Source organism: Pholcus phalangioides, unplaced genomic scaffold (genome assembly GCF_987345545.1).
Source record: "Pholcus phalangioides strain wild (caught in Gottingen) unplaced genomic scaffold, Ppha-v1.0 ptg000022l_1, whole genome shotgun sequence".
Classification (NCBI taxonomy): domain Eukaryota; kingdom Metazoa; phylum Arthropoda; class Arachnida; order Araneae; family Pholcidae; genus Pholcus; species Pholcus phalangioides.
Window position 1 is genome coordinate 17,138,166 of NW_028301615.1, and position 21,281 is coordinate 17,159,446.

The 21,281-nt window shown below is 37.2% G+C and overlaps 1 protein-coding gene across 2 annotated transcripts in view; it reads right to left on the reverse strand.

Annotated features, from left to right (window-relative positions):
• Window positions 1-237: 237 nt before the first annotated feature.
• Window positions 238-21,281, reverse strand: part of LOC149069544 (zinc finger MYND domain-containing protein 19-like) — a 40,555-nt gene continuing 19,511 nt past the window's right edge. For both annotated transcript variants that reach the window (XM_089250054.1, XM_089250051.1), the window contains exons 3-7: window positions 13,709-13,768; window positions 7,699-7,805; window positions 4,870-5,074; window positions 3,818-3,875; window positions 238-1,138 (exon numbers count right to left, since the gene is read on the reverse strand). In XM_089250054.1, the coding sequence (XP_089106180.1) occupies window positions 939-1,138; window positions 3,818-3,875; window positions 4,870-5,074; window positions 7,699-7,805; window positions 13,709-13,768 (630 nt within the window). In that variant the 3' untranslated portion in view covers window positions 238-938. The remainder of the gene's footprint in view (window positions 1,139-3,817; window positions 3,876-4,869; window positions 5,075-7,698; window positions 7,806-13,708; window positions 13,769-21,281) is intronic.

The following is a 21,281-nucleotide window of genomic DNA, read 5'->3' on the forward strand; positions in this document are numbered from 1 at the left end:
TTTCCATAAATCATACAACGCCATCTGAGAATGAAATTTTAAAATAGTTTTACAAATAAAAATCTTCACACCCTAACTTTGTGCATCAGCTCTCAAGTGGATGTTTTTCTTCCAACGCACTGAAAAAAATTCTGGGGAGGGGGAATAATCTTCGTTGAATGTTACAAACATATGTCAGAAAAAAATTAAAAGAAACAATTCAAGTAAATAAATATAAGTGATAACAAATCATGTAACGAAGCGATTTTAAGATCCTTTATTAAACATGAAAAAACACTCATTTTTAATACTTCTGATAAATCAGTTAAGAACAAAGATGTCTCGGTAAAAAGTTTTTCAAGAAAGAAACTCACTTGTCATGTATATTATGTACAATGATTAAAGAAATTAATGAGAAAACAAAGGCCAATTAAATATACTGAGAAAGCAAAAAATATAAGTGACTTAGACGATAAAAAAAAAGTTAAAAAGTGCACAACATATAAAGATATAAACACATAAAATGAAACTTTGGTGCGGCAATAGGAACGCTTAAAGGAATTATTCATGCTGCAGATACACATGCGCACTGTAAAGGGCATCCTTAAAAAAAAACGCATTCATACATTAATGTTCTTATGACTAACTAAGAAAATATTCAACGAGCAAACATTCTCCACGAATTCGCAACTCTCGCATAAACTCATGTGATAAAGAGCTTCTGAAATTGCACCCATACATACACTGACACTCACGATACTTTAAATCACAATTACACTGGCAATATTCCCATCTTCGAATACCCGCCCCCCAACTGTTCCGCAATGTCCTTTTCCACTCCCCCTTCCACGTTGCATATGTAGGAATGTGCAGACTTTCAAACTTATATCCGAAAAAAAAGGGACTTATCCTATTGTTCGAGAGATGGTGGGAAAGAATAAGATCCTTTTCATCTTGCATCACCGATCCGGATAACGTTCTGGAAAAACTAATCTTGGCTTCTCGCGACATAGAGTCTTGTGTATAGGCCAATCGCGCTGTTGACAAGATGGACCACAATACCTCGCTTCCTGACAGCGACCGCAGATGCTGAATTCTCTGGGTTCTCTCTCCATATTTGTGCATGGCAAGTAATGACATTCGTAATAAGCAGTATCATCTGGAACAGAGAAAAACACATATGTATTACACAATCTTATGAAAATGCAGAATAGGAAATATTAAAATTGCCAGCTTCTTTCTAGAAACTTTTTTTAGGAGTGGTATAACGATTTAGAACGTAGCTTATAAACAGGACTGGAGAAATCGAGAAAAAATCCAGGCGCCAGAAATTTTTTTTACCCCCCAAAGAAAAAGGCCCAAAATAATGCTTCTTTTGAATTTTTTAGGACATAGTGATCCTCTTTCATGTTGGCAGATATGCAGCTATAAATTCCAAACATTTTGTACTGTCAGTTTGCAATTTAGTAACTACACAAAGGAAACTTTAGGTGCCAATACCAATTTTTTAGTTGCCATGGCAACCTGGGATTTGTCCAGCCCTGGTTATAAATGTAGCTCAAAGTTGCAGTATACAAGCATAGTGAAACTCTGCTATAACAAACTCCAAGTGACTGAGGGTTTGATTATATCCAGAGAAGATATAAAATGGCATTATACATATAAGATATCTGACAGGACCAAGGCTGTCGGAAGCATTTGGAACTTGTGGGTGCTCGTCTTGATCTATACATAGGAAATTTCAATTTCTGAAACAATCCAGTGGGTGCTCAAGCACCCCCAGCTCTGATGCCCTTTTACAGGACTAAAAGTCCATTAAAAGCTGGGTTTGACTAGAAATCTGCTCAATAGATTAAAACATTTTAATAGGTTAATCGACTAATCAATAGAATTTTAGTCGAATACAGTGATAATATATACCTCGGCTAACAAAGATGATTCATCCAGGAACCACGTTTTGTTAGCCAAAATCTTCATTCACGAAACACGATTTTCCATGTGTTTCTATGGAAAATTGTTTATTTCGTTCCAGGTACTACTCAAAATTTTAAGGTAAATTTTTAGAAACACTTTCGGAGCACTATAAAAAGACAAAAAAAGAAGGGGCTAAATTGAATGGATTAAAAACTGGACAAATGACAATTTACGGGAAAAAAAGATACTAAGATATTTTTATTTTACACTATATAGGTCCAAATAACATGCAGAACTCGCACGTCATTCATGTTACAAGGGGTTGTGAAATAAAAAATAACTTTTTATACAAATAATGTTCTCAAAAACCCAATTAGAAAAGTGTTGTCCTGTCTCTCCCAAAGCTAACAAAGAAAATTCTACGTTCCTAAGTGTAATATCTGCTGAGATATTTGAATTGCAAAAGTTGGGAAACAGCAGCAAAAACTAACAGACACTTCTTTCCCAACTTTTCTCTGATGAATTCAAATATCTCAGAGAATATTTTAATTTTCTTTGTTAGCCTCAGGAGAGAACAGGCCCTCATTTAGGAAGGGGGGGGGCTACACTAAAAATTGTATATATATACATACATACATTGAGTACATGTGTTTTGCCCCCCCCCCCCCCTCCGGAAAAAGTTGAAATGATGGCCCTGGGAGAGAAGTTGACTTTTAATTTGAATAACTATACAACCCCCTTGCAACATGCATGCATATCCAAGTTATTTTGATAATTTTTCGAACTGGAAGTATGTCTCTTGGATCAATGGTTTGCCAGTAAAATGCGGCAAGGAGAATTAAGTAATCACCCTCCATATATGACACTACCCACTCTGTCCCTATTCATTTGTGATTTGATCAGCTCATTTTTTGTCTGATACATGCAGATAAAAAAAGATCCTAGAATGTCCACACCGTTTAGTTTGATAAGTCTTGTACTAAAAGAAAAAGAACATGTGCTTTGAAAACATGGACTTTTTTAAAATACATTTTCTGTTAGCTGAATCTTTAATTTTACATGAAATGTTTCGAAAACGTTCTGAAAGTGGATGTATATCTGAGAAATGATTCCGAAGTGGACACGAGTAAATCGAGCTTGAGTTACAGTAATTCTGATGCCTCAAAACAGAGCAACAGGCCTACAATGCTACAATAATTCAATCATTACACTTCACTCATAGTTAGTATGCCAGCACTATAACAAGCATTACACAGAAACAAACTTTACGTGAAGTTCACAACACACCTTCCAGCATGGCCCAGGTCTTCCTCGATCACCTGCTAAAATCTCTTCATTGAGACAGTGCATCGAGCCATGATCTGGTTAAGAGTGGAGAGTAATTCTGACGATTGATGCTAAAATTTAGCTCACAATGAGGAGCTTTTATGTTAACACATGCATCCCTATCAATGGAAATGTTTGTTAGCCAAATCTGTATTTGTTAGCCGAGGCAGAAAAATCACAAAAAGAATCTGTTAACAGAAAAATTTGTAAGCTGAGGTGTACAATAGCCCAGGGGCATCACTGTATTTTCAAATAGTAACTATTCATACCAATACTAACAAATGTAGTATTGGTAAACTGTATAACACTAATTGATGTTATAAAAATATATTTTGTTCATTTCATGCTGAAATTTGGTGGATTTAACAGGAATTGATTAAGAAATTAAAGCCATCCACCTTAAAGCAAATGGATATGTTGAAGTATTTTTCAAATCCTGGAATTACAGGAAAGGCCAGTGAAGATTCCACCCTACAGGCCCTGCTCCAGGATGGGGCCATGGAAAGAACGGATACCAAGAGGTGATCATTTGATAAAATCAAAATACTAGTTGAGTTTAATTTAAATTTTAAAAAGAGAAAAAATTAGTGAACTTTACCTTCATCCAACATTTCATTGCAATATACAGATTTCATCTTCACTGACTCGGATAAGTTCTAAAAATATAAACCAAGAAAATATTGTACTTCGACTATAGCACTAAATAAATGAAATAAACATTTTAACACAGATATAAAGTCAGTTTTGCCTGTGTCCAGATAGAGCTGAGGTCCAGACACGATTTCAGCACTTTGGTGCAAAAATGTGCCAGTTTCCATAATTTTTAACTCTGAATATTTGTCTGAAAACATTGTTTTTAATTTCATTTTTAAAATGGAAGTTTGCAACCATCAATATTGAGAAGCGAAAGAAGGTATTAAAGGGACCATAGACCTTAATTTTTGAAACTTATCATCAATCATTAATACAAACCTCAGATATTTTACCCACCAAGGCAATCATACCTGAATAATCATGTAACTACAACTTCCTTGTCCCAGAAATAATATGTTCACTGTTTTAGCGTATCAGTAAAAATTGTGTAAATGGTTGGGTAAAATCCAATTCCTGAAAATCACTTGAGGATTTGTAGCAAGCTGCACAGGGTCCATTTATAGTCAATTCCCGTTTCAACGAATACTGTTATAATTTTAAAAAATCTCATTCTATAAAGAAAACTTTTCTAATCCCTCAGCTAAACTTATAATATTATCCTCATGTATTCCCAAGGGATCAGCATGATCCGTCCAGGGAATTTGTCAGTGTTAGTAAACATCCATGCCCGAACCGGGATTCGAACCCAGACCTGCACAGTGAGAAGCCAGTTCCCTAACCACTCGACTGCCAGGCAGCAACAACTTACATAGGAACAATGTAAAAAAAATCTGGAATGCCTTTATAACGAAATTGTTATTGCGAAGTGATTTCTCTAATCCTTTGGAGTTCATTGTATGAGATTTGGCTATAATTCTATATCGTCGGCTATATGGGGGGGGGGGGGGTAGGTTACTTATACTTGAATATATTTGGTAATTTTTTCTCTCGAGAAAAAAAAGGTTATGAATGTACGAGCATGACATAGATCTTCTAAATGCCTTTTGTGATAATTACCTCTTCAATGACATGTTCAGCTGGTAATTCTTGCATGGCCGCCCAATATAATGACTGTTCCCTTTGTTTGACTTGAGGATCTATTGGTATCTGACCATGGAAATCTTGAGGCACCAGACATAGGTTTTCGATTCTGTTATCCATCGTGATTCCATTCCTGTGGACTATTTTGAAACCTGGAGCTATGCCACCGTATCGCCTTTCCCTAAGAAAAAATGAGAATATATATTGTGTGATTTAACAATATTTCTTCACTTCATCATACTATACGCATATTTCCTCTTTTAAATAGATGATTAAAATACATACTAAGAACATCCATTCACCGTAAATGCACTCTTTTGACATGGTTGATACTTACAGTAGGACCCAGATTATCCAAGTCTCAATTAGTAAAATTTTTGGTTATATGAGGCACTTTTTAACAATTCATGAAATACAATTAGAGCACTAAAACGACATACTAAACGTCTAGCATCGTGACAAAGGGATTTGCAGAATGGCGCAGCATGTAACAAAAGCTCTATGGGTGCGACTTCTTCTTAACTGTACGTGCACCTCGTACACATTCCTTTGCGGAATTTCTAATGAATCGGCACATGCCAGAATGTGTGTTCCAGTGCAGAATGCGAGAACCAGTGTTTCTCAAAATGGGTGATGAAATGGATTGCGGGAATGGTAAAAGCTACAGATACTACGTAGGATCTTATGTGTTGGCTTATTGTTTTTTGTTTTTTTTTGGCTGGCCATTTCATGTAGTGCCATGAAGATATCTGGTCAACATTTGATATGCTGATGTAAGACAATCTGGTAGGTGGCACAGATTTATCACTTCTGATTTGACAGTGGCATGCAAGTGGTAACAAAAAGGTACCACATTGGTGATAATTATATTCTGTTCATCTGCTGCTGATAATAAAGAATAAATACAATTAATATCATGCTGTTTTTTCTTCCGACTTTGATCACTCCATGCCATTTTGTTAACTGGCTGGCCAAAGCCCATGATCAAGAAAAGATCTGACATTGGCTGGTCAATTTACAGGGAAATTGGCAAATACGTTAAATGGCAGGCCAATTTGCTCTCTCTCTCACTGGGCTATTTCAGATTTTGATCATAACACATATATAAGACACAAACAATAAATCATAGTGAGCATGGACACCAGAAAATAAATTAACAATGTTGTAAAGCCTCATTTAAACCTTGAGATTTACTTCAAATATTAAAAATATATATTTAAGCAGTAGACCTGATAGACTGAGGCAGGTAAAAAAAACTTAGAAACTAAAAATACACTGTTCAAAACAATTAGGAGAAGTGGTTTGTTTGTGATTTTCAAACATATTTTAATTGATAAAATATTGACAAAGAACATCGTCAAGTATTCAGAAAGAGTTGTATCACAATAGTTGATTATCAACTACATTTTAATACATTTAAATAAATACCTAATTGTTTTGAGCGGTATAGCATGACATGCTAAAGTTTCACAGCTGGAGTGACCCCAACAATTAGATTCTTCTGGGCTATTAAGATATGGTCTACAGACAGACATGACCGCCTAAAGAGACCATCTTGGGACGGTTTGCACTCTTTCCCAAATGATTTTTAGAAATTTTGGTCTGCAATTGAGACTAGAAGAAATTTTACCTACACCTAGGTTAGTCATCCTCAGTGAATAACAATCACCAATCTAAATAAGATTTTTTTCCTTCTAATTGGAATGGTTCACCTCAACAAAAACTCACCAAGATGTTAGAAACAGTTTTTTTTTTTTCAAACCGAGCACAACTCAGGTCTATCGCTATAGGCAATTTACTACCTAGTGAGTTGTGCCGGAAGTGTAAGTGTGCGTCTCTAGTATTGTGTATGATTTTTCAGTGCTGCCATCTATATCTCAGAAGTGAAATGAGTGATGTGTAGTGACTGAATATTTGTATTGTTTGTACAAATGCTCTCTGTAGCGAGACTTTTTAACGAGGAGATCGGCTCACATTTGCACCTCAAAGTTGGGAACCACAGAAAACCAACTTCAGCCAACCACCACTGTGGTGACAGTGGGGCTCGAACCCGGGTCCCTGCGATGCGAGTCCGTCACTATGACCACTCGACCACCACAGCGGCTCAGAAACAGTTTTTTTTTTTCAAACCGAGCACAACTCAGGTCTATCGCTATAGGCAATTTACTACCTAGTGAGTTGTGCCGGAAGTGTAAGTGTGCGTATCTAGTGTTGTGTATGATTTTTCAGTGCTGCCATCTATATCTCAGAAGTGAAGTGAGTAATGTGTAGTGACTGAATATTTGTACTGTTTGTAGGACTGTTGCTCTCTGTGGCGAGACTTTTTAACGGGGAGATCAGCTCGCATTTGCGCCTTGAAGTTGGGAACCACAGAAAACCAACTTCAGCCGACCACCACTGTGGTAACGGTGGGGCTCGAACCTGGGTCCCCGCGATGCAATTCCGTCAAAATGACCACTCGACCACCACAGTGGCTCAGAAACAGTTTGCATGTCTAAGCTTAAATTTTGTCATTGCACAAAATAACAGTAAAGGAAATTTTAATATCAAATAAACAGAATTTAAATAAAATGGCTTCATTGACAAACCTTTTTGAAAAAAAAACCTGGTTAATGTATTGATTGCACCCATGATTACCTACAGAAGCCTCAAAATTGCGGGAGAAAATATTTGGGGAAAAAATTTCAATTTGAATAAATATTCCTAGTCAAGAAATGAACTGGCATGAAATTAATAACTTTGAACAAGACAGATTTTAAACATACTAAAACTGGAAGGAACACATTCGGCTCAAGTTTTACTCACCAGAGTAATTCGTGGACATACTGTCCAGCACATTTTCCTTTGCGCATTTCGTATGCAACTGCATAAATATGAGCTCCATTACCATCTTTATCAACAACCACTTTGGCCTGTTAATAGAGAGGAAAAACTTCAATAAATAAGTACAGTTGTTCCCACTTATGTTTTCACGCTTAGAGTTGAGAACACAAAAATAAGTTGCACTAAGTAATTCTCATTAAGATTTCCCGCTTAAATAGTTTCCCAGCTTGTTTTTTCATGGTTTTTCAAAAACGTTATAAGCAGGATCCATTGCATGCATTGCTAAAAAAAAGTAGCACTTCAACAGTGTAATAACTAATAGATAACATCAAGACAATACAAAATGTCTTGTATGGTCCACTCTCTACAAAATTATTTTGGACAATATATATGTATTTTTTCCTTTAAAATATACAATTCGAATAGAGCATAGCATAAAAGCTGAAGGGGAAACTATGAAAGTATTTGATATTCTTTGATTCAACATGATTTTCGACCGTCCAAAATTTCTTCAACTGCTTATATATGTGTATTAATATAAGCCATCAGTTGTATTCTTTTCATAACACAGGTGTTTAAAAACTTCTTTTATGCCATATATGTAATGTTAATTTCTGTTATTATTAAATTATCTAGATAATCAATCATACTGAGTAAGTTTCTGGGGCCAAAAACCTAACCCTGTGATCTATCACATATATTTTGAATAAATAGCTGTATTTCGCTTACAACTGTATTCACAGACAGAGTTTAACCGTGATTGCAGTTAAACTGTCTGTGAATATGGCCATTGGTAAACTGAACACTGGCAATCAATAGATAAAATGGACCATAAAATTATATATTATCTGTTCTAGACTGTCGAGAAATTCACAATTGCAAATTATAATTAATATTTTGTTTTAATTATTGTAATAAATTAGTGTTAAAAAATAAATCTCAATATACAAAAAGTAAGTTTCTCATCAACCTATTGTGTTCGAAATATTGTTCAAAAGCATTCCTTTAGGTTTTTGACAGTTTTCATCAGTTTTTGATGGTTTAAACCAGTTTTTGATACTTGTCATGTCAAAAACCCAACACTGGTGCAAGATTAATACAGTGGTCTTGCGCATACATGCACCTTGTTCTAGACTTGTTTTTGATTGCGGTAGCTTCCAGTGCATGACCGGCCTAGAGACTTGGATATCTGACCTTTGGTTCTTTAATTTTTCTACAAAAATCAACGTAGTGCGGCATGCTAGAAGTCCCTGCTGGGGAGGGTCTGTGAAAAGTCTGGCCAGGTGGGGGAAAGAGGACATGTCTATGCATTTGAAACATTTTTCATATTGCACACATGGGTGTAAAGTAGTTGAAAATATTAGATATATAATTTAAATAAATATAATGATGGTGGGAGGGGGCGGGGTAGAGCACCCATGACATGGCAGATCTATATAAACTAATAGAATTAGAAGTCAAGACTTTGAAATAAATAATCAATGCATTTTAATGGGACATTAAATTTTTTGCATCTCAGCAGAGCTTTATCCTTAATACACTGCTCAAAACAATTAGGGGAGCAAGCAAAAAAGTGAAGAAAACCGTGCGAGACAGCCACGTATTGGCATACAATGGATAGTACACACGTATCAATGCGCAATACAGAAAAAAATATGTAAAAAAATTTGGAATTAAGCTTTAATTCTTTGAAAATATGGAAAAAACATGAAAAGATGATTTAGGGTAACAATCTGGTTACATGTAAACGATAAAAAAAAGTACTGTTTAGACATGATGCATGAGTTTTAATAGGGCGTGTGGTCTCCTCGAACAGCTAAGACTGACTGCTGCACACCTGTTTGCCATGGATGCGATGAGGTTATCGATCAGACTTTGGGGAATACTGTTCCACTCCTCGAGAAGTGCAATCTGCAAGTCTCGGACAGTAACAGGCGGCCTTGGTCGCGCAGCAATGCGTTGTCCGAGCATGTCCCAAACATGCTTGATTGGATTCAGGTCAGGAGAGCACGCTGGCCATTCCATACGCTGTATTGTTTCAGCTTCAAGCATGTTCTCCACCAGGCGAGCTCTATGCGGTCGGGCATTATCATCCTGGAAAACAAAGGAATCTCCAATGGTTCCAGTGTAAGGGATGACATGAGGTCGCAGTATCTCGTCTGCATACCTTCGGGCCGTCAAAGTGCCATTCCGAATGATATGCAAATTAATCTGTATTTCGCTTGTACATTTTTGTCATTAGAAAAAAAACCTTGAATTCATAGATATATAGTGGTACATAAAAAAAATGTGTTCGACCAACCTATCATGTTCGAAATATTGCCCCAAAAGCATTCATTTAGATTTTTGACGGTTTAAAGCACTACAAGAGAGGGACTGACAGGGCTCCAATCCTGGGGCCAGGTCAATCCTCATTTTTTGTTTTTTCACACTATAAATTCATCATGGAAGGGCCCATGAAGGTCTGGAGTGTGCAACATATATCAGCCTGGGGGCCCTGCTCCAGGATGTGGGAGCCATGATACAACGTGTCTTGCAAGTCCTAGTGCTGCCTTTATATCATCAACCATTTGTCATAGAAATATGGTTACAGTTTAAAGAATGCTCAGAATGTGCTCATAAATCCCAGTACCAGTTTTAAGAGTGAAAATACAGTGTCACACAAAATAAACTCTAATTTTTTCATATGAAAATCCAATGACAAAGTGGTTGCCCTGTCTCTTCTGAGTGCAATATTTGCGGAGATATTTTAATTTAAAAATTCGGAGAAAAGTTTGGAAGGAACAGCACAAACTAACGGACAACGATTCTTTCCCGCATTTGTGCTATTCTTCCCCAACTTTTCTCAGATTTTTGAATTCAAATACCTCTGCAAATATTACACTTAGAAACGTGAAATTTTTTTTGCTGGTCTCAGAAGAGAGAGAACAAAACTTTGTAATTAGAACTTAGAGGAAGAACCGCATAAATTTTTTTTTTAATTTTTATTTTGTGGCACACTGTATTTTCGCTCTCGAAACTGGTACAGGGCGATTTTTTGAACATATTGAGAATTTTTTTCAAATTGGAACCATTTTTCTACGACGAACGGTTTGTGAGATAAAGGGTGCATTAGGACTTACGGGACACCCTGTATAAAAAGTTATCAATAAAAGAAGGGGGGGGGGGTATAAATCGAAAATTTCGGAGTATTATATAATAGACCAACGATTCAAGAGCAACAGAAGCGGAAATTTAAGTTACATGAGGCTGGATAACACACGCCGTATATGTTAGCGAAGTCTCGCACAGAACAAACCTCTTGCTAATTTATTGAAGTGTTCAAAACGCGCTATTGCATAAGAGCACATACATACACATAATCGCGATACGAAAATTTCTCATGACCCTTTAAAAAAAAATAGCGCTCCCAAAACTCGATTTCACGGCGGAGCTGCTCCGAGGCTGGTACCAGCGCATAGTAATATACTCCACTGCATTTCGTTATTTTTGTTTCATTCTCCGAGTTGCTATGATGCTGATGCCCGCGAAAGCGATTGAAAAGAGGAAATTCAGCTCACGTGGTAAAAATCTAATCGCGCGTTAATGTACATGAGTGTGTTTTATAAATATGGCGAGGTGAAATTAAAAACGAGGTTGGGAAGTTAACCGCTTTCGAGAGAGAGAGAGAAGAGCTGTTTCAATTATGAAATGTTGGACATTTCATTTTATTTATGGTAATTTACTCATAGCGTTGTGAGAAAGAAGATTCGCAGAGGTTTTTAATGCTGTTGCTGGTGCAAGAGAAAAATAGGAACGTTAAATTTATTAAGGAAATATATAAAATTATCGAATCGTGGCTGCCCGAGTGAATTCCACACTTACTCCTGCGGAAACCAATCCTTTATCGTTGATATTCGAGAACACCAACATCCAGTGGACTGCTTTCCGCAGGAGCAAGTGTGAAATTCACTCACGGGCCGCCATAATTTATGGGTCCCTAATGCTTGCTTTGTCCATGGCTCCTACGAATCAAAGTCGAGTCCTGCCGGCAATGATTGCGTGAGGGAAATGCGGTGATCCTGAATGAATGAGACAATTCGGCTGATTCGATCTCACGATCCACCTCACCGATTTCATGGTCTATTTGGTGAAGAACCTCTCATTCCAGGGATTCCCAAATTTTTCACATTGGCAGCCAGTCCGTCTGTTTTTGGTATAATCACAGTCCGTTACACAGTGTATAACTATAATTCCAATATAATTTTATACCAAAAATATCTCGTGGAACCCCTGATCAGTTTCCAAAACTCTCAACAGGTAATGCATCTAGACACAGGTTTTGTTTTTAAAAGTCAGGCCAAAAAAGAAAAAAAAAATTAGCCACTTACTCGATACGTAAACGACACCTTCAAGAGGAAATATAAGATGGGTGTGAGTAGTGGAGAAGCTATCCATATTTAAAGAATGACAACCTTTGTTGGGCAATTTGCCTGTTGTGGTTTTCAATTTTGTATTTGTAAATATATATATCACGAATATTTCAAATAAAGCCCATATCACTGCTTTGTTTTACCACACTATAGGATAAGGAAGATATACATTACACTGACAGAGGGCACAAGATAATTAGGGCAAAACGCCCACGTAGCAGCAACGCTAGCAGCCTGTTCACGGCATGCAATGATAATCAGTACATATCAAAAATTGTGCAAAACAGGGGACGCTTCAAATTGTCGATAATGATTTGGAAAAGCCATATCTTATGGACATGCACAGAAACAGATCTTACATGAGGGCCATATGTACGATTCAGTGATAGTAATCAGAAAAATCGCACCCTCCTAAATTTGGGCCTTTCGTCTGAATCCCGTGTCTTCGGAAATTCATTCTTTCAGGTAAACCCAATACTCCTCATGTCCAAAAAATATGTAGCTCGATATGGAACTTAAAATTTTCCGTAAGAAAGCACTCCTTGCATGGAATGGAAAACATTTGAAGCCGCAAAGAACCTTTATTTTTGTTACGCCACGTTTTATCGGTAACTCCAAGAGAAACCATATTACCAATAAACCTCCTCCCTTCAGGAACAAACAACATCTGAAGGGTGGAAGGCCATAAGAATATTTCCAGAAATCGCATGCACAGTATTGCCACCATAATAAAGCGCAAGGAGGGCGTTGCGTCGCTTAACCTTATCCGCATGGCTGAGCAAAGAGCCAGCCTCACTCCCTCGTTGCACATGTACAAATACACAAATCAAGAACCCAAACGCTTCACAAGTCTCTACCTCAACGCATTTTTCTCTGGAACCAGTTCACCATTTGAACCTTACGCCAAATTATAAAGGAAAGGTGAAAAAAAAAAAAAAAACAGTTGTTATTTGCTGGTTTTCATATACCATTTTCATTTTCCGCCGAGGAAAAAAAAAAGCATCAGAATTAAGCGCTTCACCCTCACTACCAATGATGTGGATGTAGAAGAGGAAAAAAAAAAAAAAAATCACGTCAACGCTTCACTGATAATCGGACATTTTAAGGAAAAAAACTAGATTAACAGGTAGCGCCGGTGATTCAACAAAAAAGTTACTCGTACGTACAGATATCAGCCGCGGTTCTTGTGAAAGACTATCTCATACTCGTCCTATCACGTCGATTGACGAAACTTGGACAAAAAAAAAAAAGTTAAAATAATTCTTCCCCCCCCCCCCCCCCCCCACTTACGGTGAATCAATCCAAAAATATCGCGCATCTGACACAATTTGACACACGAGCGTGAAGACAGACCTCAGGGGTCGATTCTATTTTACTGCTCCGAAACGAGTCACCGCTTCACACCCTGATTAGCATTGAAACCCTTTATTACTTCTCGGATAACTTAAAAAAAAATACATATTTAAATCTATTGGCCCCGCAAGCACAAAAAAAAGTCTCATCACGCTGAATATGAGAGGACAATCATCTTACACCGCCGAACACGATCGAATCGATCATTTTACAGAACTCGTACTTACCTCGAAAGTGTAATCTTGGACTAGAGCTATATCGGGTTCGTCTAGCAGAGTGTATTTCATCTGAAAGAAATAGTGATATACCATTAACGACCTGTAAAAAATAATCTAACATTACCGAAAAACATCTTTCATTTATTAACGAGTAAAAAAAATGTACTCATGAATTTTCTTGAAATACACATCCTATGAGTTTTGGTAAAAAAACGAGCAAAACCAAACTCAAAATTTTAATACGAAAAGTAAAGTCGAAAGCTCAATGATATTTATGTTGGTACAACATCAATTATTATTTTGAATCGGCAATTAGGGCATAGAATTCAAGACTTTATGCAAGAAACTATTCCTCAGGTTTTTAATCGCGGAACCCTAGTATCACATTGTAAATGCATTGAAAACAGTTGGTGCAAAAGTTTAGCTAATTCCCTATATTTTTCTGCAATTTTTTTCATACACAAAATCTAGAGTAGCTTTCTTTCTGCCCTGCATCTAGAGTTTAAGTTCAAGTCTATATTTATTTACCCCAAAGATCTACTCTTCTTTTAATCACAAACTTTACCACACATCAATAACATGCATGCCATACCCGGTTACTTTTACTTTGACATCAAACGGGGGGTATCCTACCCCCGGCATCATACGGCCCAGAAAGCATTATTTTAAACATAAATAATTTACGTAATAATTATTTTTGATACTTTCTACACTGTTCCCCGGTCTGTTTCAGCCATAGAAGAAAAAATTTGAATTTTCTTTCTATGGTTTCAGCACCATCCAGGGAGAATATCACCCGTTTTGGGGAAACAGTGATAAATTATAATTAGATTCCTAGGCTTGACAAATCTCCAAAAAGTTAAGGCGCTAGCAAAAAAATTTTTTTAGAGAAAAACAGGTCCAAAAATATTTCAACTTTTCTAGAACAATGTAATTCCCCTTCCATTTAGCAAATATGCTGATTCGAATACCAAAAAAAAAAATTGTTTTCAAGACTTTAAGTAACCATATGTATTCTAGCCAGGGTACGCCGATACATACTTTATTTTATTTTTTTTTTAATTATTGATTTGAATCACAAAATTTAATTTTTTTTTTTCTTTACATAACTCCAATGGTATCGAAGGATGATATAACCGGGTATGGCATGCATGTTATTGATGTGTGGTAAAGTTTGTGATTAAAAGAAGAGTAGATCTTTGGGGTAAATATAGACTTGAACTTAAACTCTAGATACAGGGCAGAAAGAAAGCTACTCTAGATTTTGTGCATGAAAAAAATTGCAGAAAAATATAGGGAATTAACTTAGCTAAACTTTTGCACTAACTATTTTCAATGCATTTACAATGTGATACTAGGGTTCCGCGATTAAAAACCTGAGGAATAGTTTCTTGCATAAAGTCTTGAATTCTATGCCCTAATTGCCGATTCAAAATAATAATTGATGTTGTACCAACATAAATATCATTGAGCTTTCGACTTTACTTTTCGTATTAAAATTTTGAGTTTGCTCGTTTTTTTACCAAAATTCATTGAATCTATGAAAGAATAAAAATTCGTAAACTATTAAGCAGCATCATGCAAGTCGGAAACACATCCACTCATTGTGCAAGAAAAAATCTTGTGAAGAGGATTTGTTTTATTTAGTTGATGATGAATGGCCCTTTGGTTGTACATTCAGTGAATTGAGATACTTTCGCTATATGTGTGATACTGAGATGCTACCACGCATTCATTTTTATGGGTGGGGGCCACATGAATAAAAGCACTTTCCTCTACAAGAAAAATGTTAATCCACGAAGTTAATTCGGGCTCAACGACCTTTCATGTTGCATAAACACAGATTTTTGGTGTTCGTATTTTTTGCTTGTAGTTCATTTGACGTTTATTCATCAATGCGAAATTTGAGCGATCAGGAGAAAAAAAGCGGTTAGGTGATATGAAAATATACATTCTTAATGATTAACAAGATTTGTTTTCATTAATAAGCAGTCAGTTTTAATCAAAAAAATCCGATTCAAATAAAAAATTCCGATTTTTTTTTTATTTAAAAAAAAAAAAAATCATGATTTTTTCATACCCCGATTCAAGCATGATCCAGGTCTTTGACCACCTGCTTATATCATTCCTGCTTCATTAATACAGAACGGCGGGCCATATTTTGAGATTAGGACGAGTAGTAACCATACATAAAATTTTAAAAGTGAAATTTTAAGCACCGATCCCAATTTTTTAGTCTCCGTGGCGACACGCAAATGGGATTTGTCAAACATTGTTAGATTATCATTACCTATAGTATTTTATTTTGATATCTCCACTGAAATAGGACACGTCACATTCCCAACCCGGCAGCATGGACTCTTAGTTTGTTTGAGATAAAGTTATATTTATACGGTTACACTAATTTTTGTTAGTTGCTATACTAACAACTTAATTAAGTTCATTTAGTAAGAGGCATTTTTTAACCCTCTTGCATATTATCCGATTAATTCAAAAGTACAATCAAATTAGTCGAAGCATGTCAAAAACAGTGTTTTTTTTCTTATAAGAATGAACGTGATGCCTGTAATGTTTGTTCTCTCATATAGATGAGTGATTTTCATAAGAGAAAAAATTCTTAAATTAAACCAGTGATGGGCAAACTACGGCCCACGTACCAGGTGTGGCCTTTTTGAAGGTTTTATCCGGCGCAACACAAATTTTAAAATAATACAGTCGAATCCCATCATAACGAACTCCAAGAGACCGGAGAAATCGCTTCGTTATAAAGGATTCCAGGTTTTTTGTATTGTTCCTATGTAAACTTATCTGGGGGGATTGGAAAACGAGATTTTCGCTATAACGATATTCGTTAAAACGAGATTTTCGATATAACGATATTTGTTAAAACGAGATTTTCGCTATAACGATATTCGTTAAAACGGGATTCGACTGTAGTACATTTGGACCCATTTATAACGAAGTCGAAAAGTGAAAAAATATTCGTTATATGCGAACTTAATTTTTCCGTACCGGCTTGATAAGCAATACGAAATTGATGGGAAATGGAAAAACTTTATATGTGAAAATTCGTTAACGTGTTCGTTATAAGCGATTCAGATTTTATAGTATATTTTGAGTCCTTAAATTGAGTTTTATGAGATTGTTTTATTATACTGGCAAGGCCTAAGTTATTTTTTTGGCCCGCTCATAAAAAAGCTGGTCCCATCACGAAGCCCTATATCACGCCGTTAGTATTTATAAAACCAACATTTAAATGACGTTAATTTGAAGACACCCAATATTACATCGGAGAGAAAGCCTACGCATTGTTTTTTTCCTCAAAAAGTAGGAGCTCCAAGCATGTGGCTGGAGAGCCACTTCTCTATCAAAAAAACGAACTTGATGTGGACACGCGAGCAAGCTAACCAACGCATATGGAAGCCATAACTAATATGTATCACGGAAGACTGAAGAGTGAGAGATCGCAGAGTTCATTTTACATTCAACGATTGTCGCCCTCAAACCGCCATACAAATGGGTGAAGACAATTTTTCCCATCTCTTTTCCCTTGGTGCACATAAAAGAGCTGATGCATTTATTTGCTGAAGGAACGTGATATTTCGGAGAGCAGCAACACATCTCAACTATAGACACTCAAATAGGAAAAAAAGACTCTCGGAACATGGAATCGCTGACCCGAATCCGGCCACTCACATGCATACAGCCTGTATAACCCTTGCTGCTAAAACGGACAAAAAAAAACCCTTCCTTTCCCTGCCTTGTTAGAATACGGGACCGGATATTTTAGCACTTGGCGACGGTATGGACACAAAAAAAAAATTTAGGCCGTGCGAAGTAAAGCAAATATAATGCGAGACCAATATCGCGACATTAACCCAGTTATGTCATGCGGCTTGTGACGATCTTGAGTGACATATTTTGGAAAACTAAAGGCTTTTGCCTAGAGTCGAAATTGTTTACGGGATGCACATAAGGATTAACGTGCTCGAATAGCACGATCAAGCAAATTCATTAGAAACGTAAACGATAGTCGTTTCCTTTCTCTATGAAGTCCAACACCCAAACACAAAAAAAAGGTAATCGACCCGACAAGAACAGCGGCTCCTATATGGATCCCCGAGACCTTATTAACTGGGACGTCTGAGAATTATCCTCTTGAACCCTACACTTTGATCTTCCATGTGAGCACACACACACTCGAGTAGCGATAACACATCTTCAGAGAAACGATGTTGCCGGCGTAGGAACCACCTACCCACAAAAGTTTCTTGGCAATCACCTATATTATCATCGAATGTTAAGTCGGGGGATAAATGGCGGTGTGCTTCGGAACAGTAAAGATGATTAGATAACGGGCTTCGAAACAATCATATCACATGACTTTCGTGTGTATGGCAAAAATCTACATTCTTCACCCACCCAGTCGTCCAAATTTTGTTTTATTTATAAATTGTATTATAAATCCAGCAATTTTAAAATATGTATAATTAATATACCATAAATTATAAAACTCAAAATTTTATTTATTTGTGAAAATGATATTTGTGGCTTTCGCTTTTTCATATCAAAATAATGCCAACCCCTGGACTCGTTACACAAAAACACTCCCTTAAAATTTTGGAGAGGAGGAAATTACTCTCCAAAATTATATTTTCGGATAACATTGGTGTGAATATAAGGCAAGAGGTATCAGTAAATATATGCGTTCTGAAAATGTATGTTACCACCATCACAGATTGAGCAAGCCCTTCATCTAACTTTCAAGAATCGTAGAATCTCGACAGTTTATGAAATGTTCACATGTTGCTGTTGTTAAAGAGTACCATAATTATTGTACTCTTTAACTCTTAGTTATCTGCAGTGGTGCCATTTGTTTAATTAATACACCACCACTGCAGATAACCAAACGTGAAACGGCGGATCATCAAATGTCATTGATGCGGGAATCAAAAGTCAACTGAGAAGATGCCGACTGAAACACTACAGTTGAGCAATCCACTGTCCGAACGAATCAGACTTTTGTCTAAAATTTTAATGTAGAGAACGAGATTGTGCATGGGGTTCTAAAACAAATGGATGACCACTGCACGAAGTTGCGTCGGTAAAAACGACTCCGACATGGATGGTGGTGTTAAAATGAGACCTCTTATTGACAAACTTGCCTCCTACGATGAGATGCATTTCTTGGTAAGTGGAATTGATGGCTGCTTTTGTATCCGGTGACGAATCTCCAAGAACAAGACTCAGTGACCACTGCTGGAAAAATACAAGCTGGTGATAGCAGAAATATTGTCTGAGTAATGTCATTGTGATATTGTCTAGATTTACTGATACTTCTGGGAACCTACTTGCAACAGGTATCATTATTAATTAACATTTGCAGATCATGTGCATCACCAATGAAAATATCTTTAGTAAAACTGTACAATGTAAAGTTAGTCGGTTCTGCCAAAAGGGAACATACCCACCTCGTTCTCATTCCCTTCGGTATTTTTTGGTCAACCTCTCGATAACGGTCACCCATGGGACCTAAATATTTGTCCGCTAACGAGGGGAGTGTCATTTAATGGATAATAAAATACGAGTCCCATCGACGTAATTCAAAAACGTGCAGTTTGTGGAAGTGTCCGTTATGGGAGGTTCCAGTGTAGAATGACAGTGTTTCTTATGTTAATGACGAGAGGGCAGTAAGGGTACCTTCCTTGGCTCGGTAAAACCTTCTGGAATCAACAGGTGACGTAGAAATTTCCAATTTTTCAAACTTGACGATCTCTAATTTTAATCAAAAGGCAACATTTCCACCAATTTTTTTCGAAACGGATCATTTTCAAAATTCAAATGTAGATAACTCCCTTTAATGTTGATCAAGAAGCATATCATTTGAAATATTCTTCTACCAGTATTATATGCTACCTTTTGGGCTATTATATACTTTTGGAAAGCAAACGTATTTTTTACTTATACTGTAAATTTAGCATAAGTGGAAATGTTCCTTTTTGAAAATAAGCTCTTCAAATAACGATTATCTCAGAGCGGCACGAGAAAAACATGTCTACCCATGCGGGACTTATTTTTAGTGCCCACTGACCACAGTTTTTTTCTGGGTCGACAAAGCTGTTTTTCGCGCTTTTTCAATTCGGATTTGGCACCCTCCTGGAGCGTTGTTCAAGAGCCGCAATTGGATTGTCTTCCCTGAAGTGTATGGAAGTTTTTAGAACGGTAATACGACACGTCAAGTTTTCCCTGTAAGATCTAAAAATTGTTAATGATGGTCAAACCTTCAAGTATGTATTAGTATGAAAGAAAACCCAAATTCTCCAGACTTAATGAAATTAAGCTCATTTGGCGGGACTGATTTGATTAAGTTCACACTGTAGATCTTCCGCCAAGCACTCCCTGCAGCTATAGAAAATGGACAGCTGCTGAATCTCCATACCAGTTTGCGTATCTCCAGACGCCTGTTACGATCTTAAAGCATGTAATTGTGTGAATTCATTTCAAACTAGCTGCTCGAACTTGAAAATGACGTGATTCGATATCAAAGGGGTGGAAATAGATACATGTTTAGTTTGTTCCATAGGGATAGTTTTGCAACACTTTATATCATAATCGGTGCGATGCGTTATTTGATAGATGAAATACCCACTTAAAGTCGTAGCAGCTTACAACTTGTTCGCAGTAAAAAGGAAAGAGGCTCACGAAAGGCTCAACAACACGGATAGGGAGGCCCGGCATTTACCAGAGGAAACCGATCTCTAATAGCCAACAATATAACTGAGGGAACAGAAAGCATCGTGTCGAGAACCTTCGTCATAATCTTGTCTTTCGCCGGCGGGAAATTCAAGGCTTAAGGGGCCATTCAGGTATGACGTCAGCATCGATAAAGGGGGGGGGGGGATTTCCCGACTTTTGATGACGGAGGGGGAGGGGTGAATGCTTACGTCTTCAACGACCCTTTATAGAAATATAAAATATTCTTAATCACATCTTTACTGGGAATGCGAAAAACGAGAAAAAAGTATTTCCCCTAGTTTGTGTGCACCTGAACTATCACCCCCCATTGATAAGTCATCTATAGATCGCCTTCTCTAGTGGGCCTCTGGATCCCCCCCCCCACGTTTTATCTCGCTTATAGAGGGGGCAAGGGTCGGCAACTAAACTATTTTGTGTCCCCTCCACTCAGCGCGTCACATGCGTTGTCCCAGCTGGACTACGGTACATAAGCAGATACATGATCTTCGAACGGGTGGGGGGCTCACCGAGGGTGTGTGTTGTGATCGGGGGAATTATCTATTTTTGCCTTACCGCCTGCGATTAAATTTTTCGTGAATGGCAGATAGCCAACCCCTCACCCCACCTCTGTACCGTCTATGCTCCTGTATGATATGGATGAGAAAACAAGCTGCGATGATTTACGGGGGGAGAAGCAAAAGAACTACTTACGGGGGTCATTCAAGTATTACGTCAGTATCGAGGGGGTTTTCGGATTTGCTGACTTTTGATGACAAGGGGAGGAGGGGGGTTAGAAGGTTGCTTACGTCATCAACCACCCTTTTTGAAGATATGAAATATTCTAAGC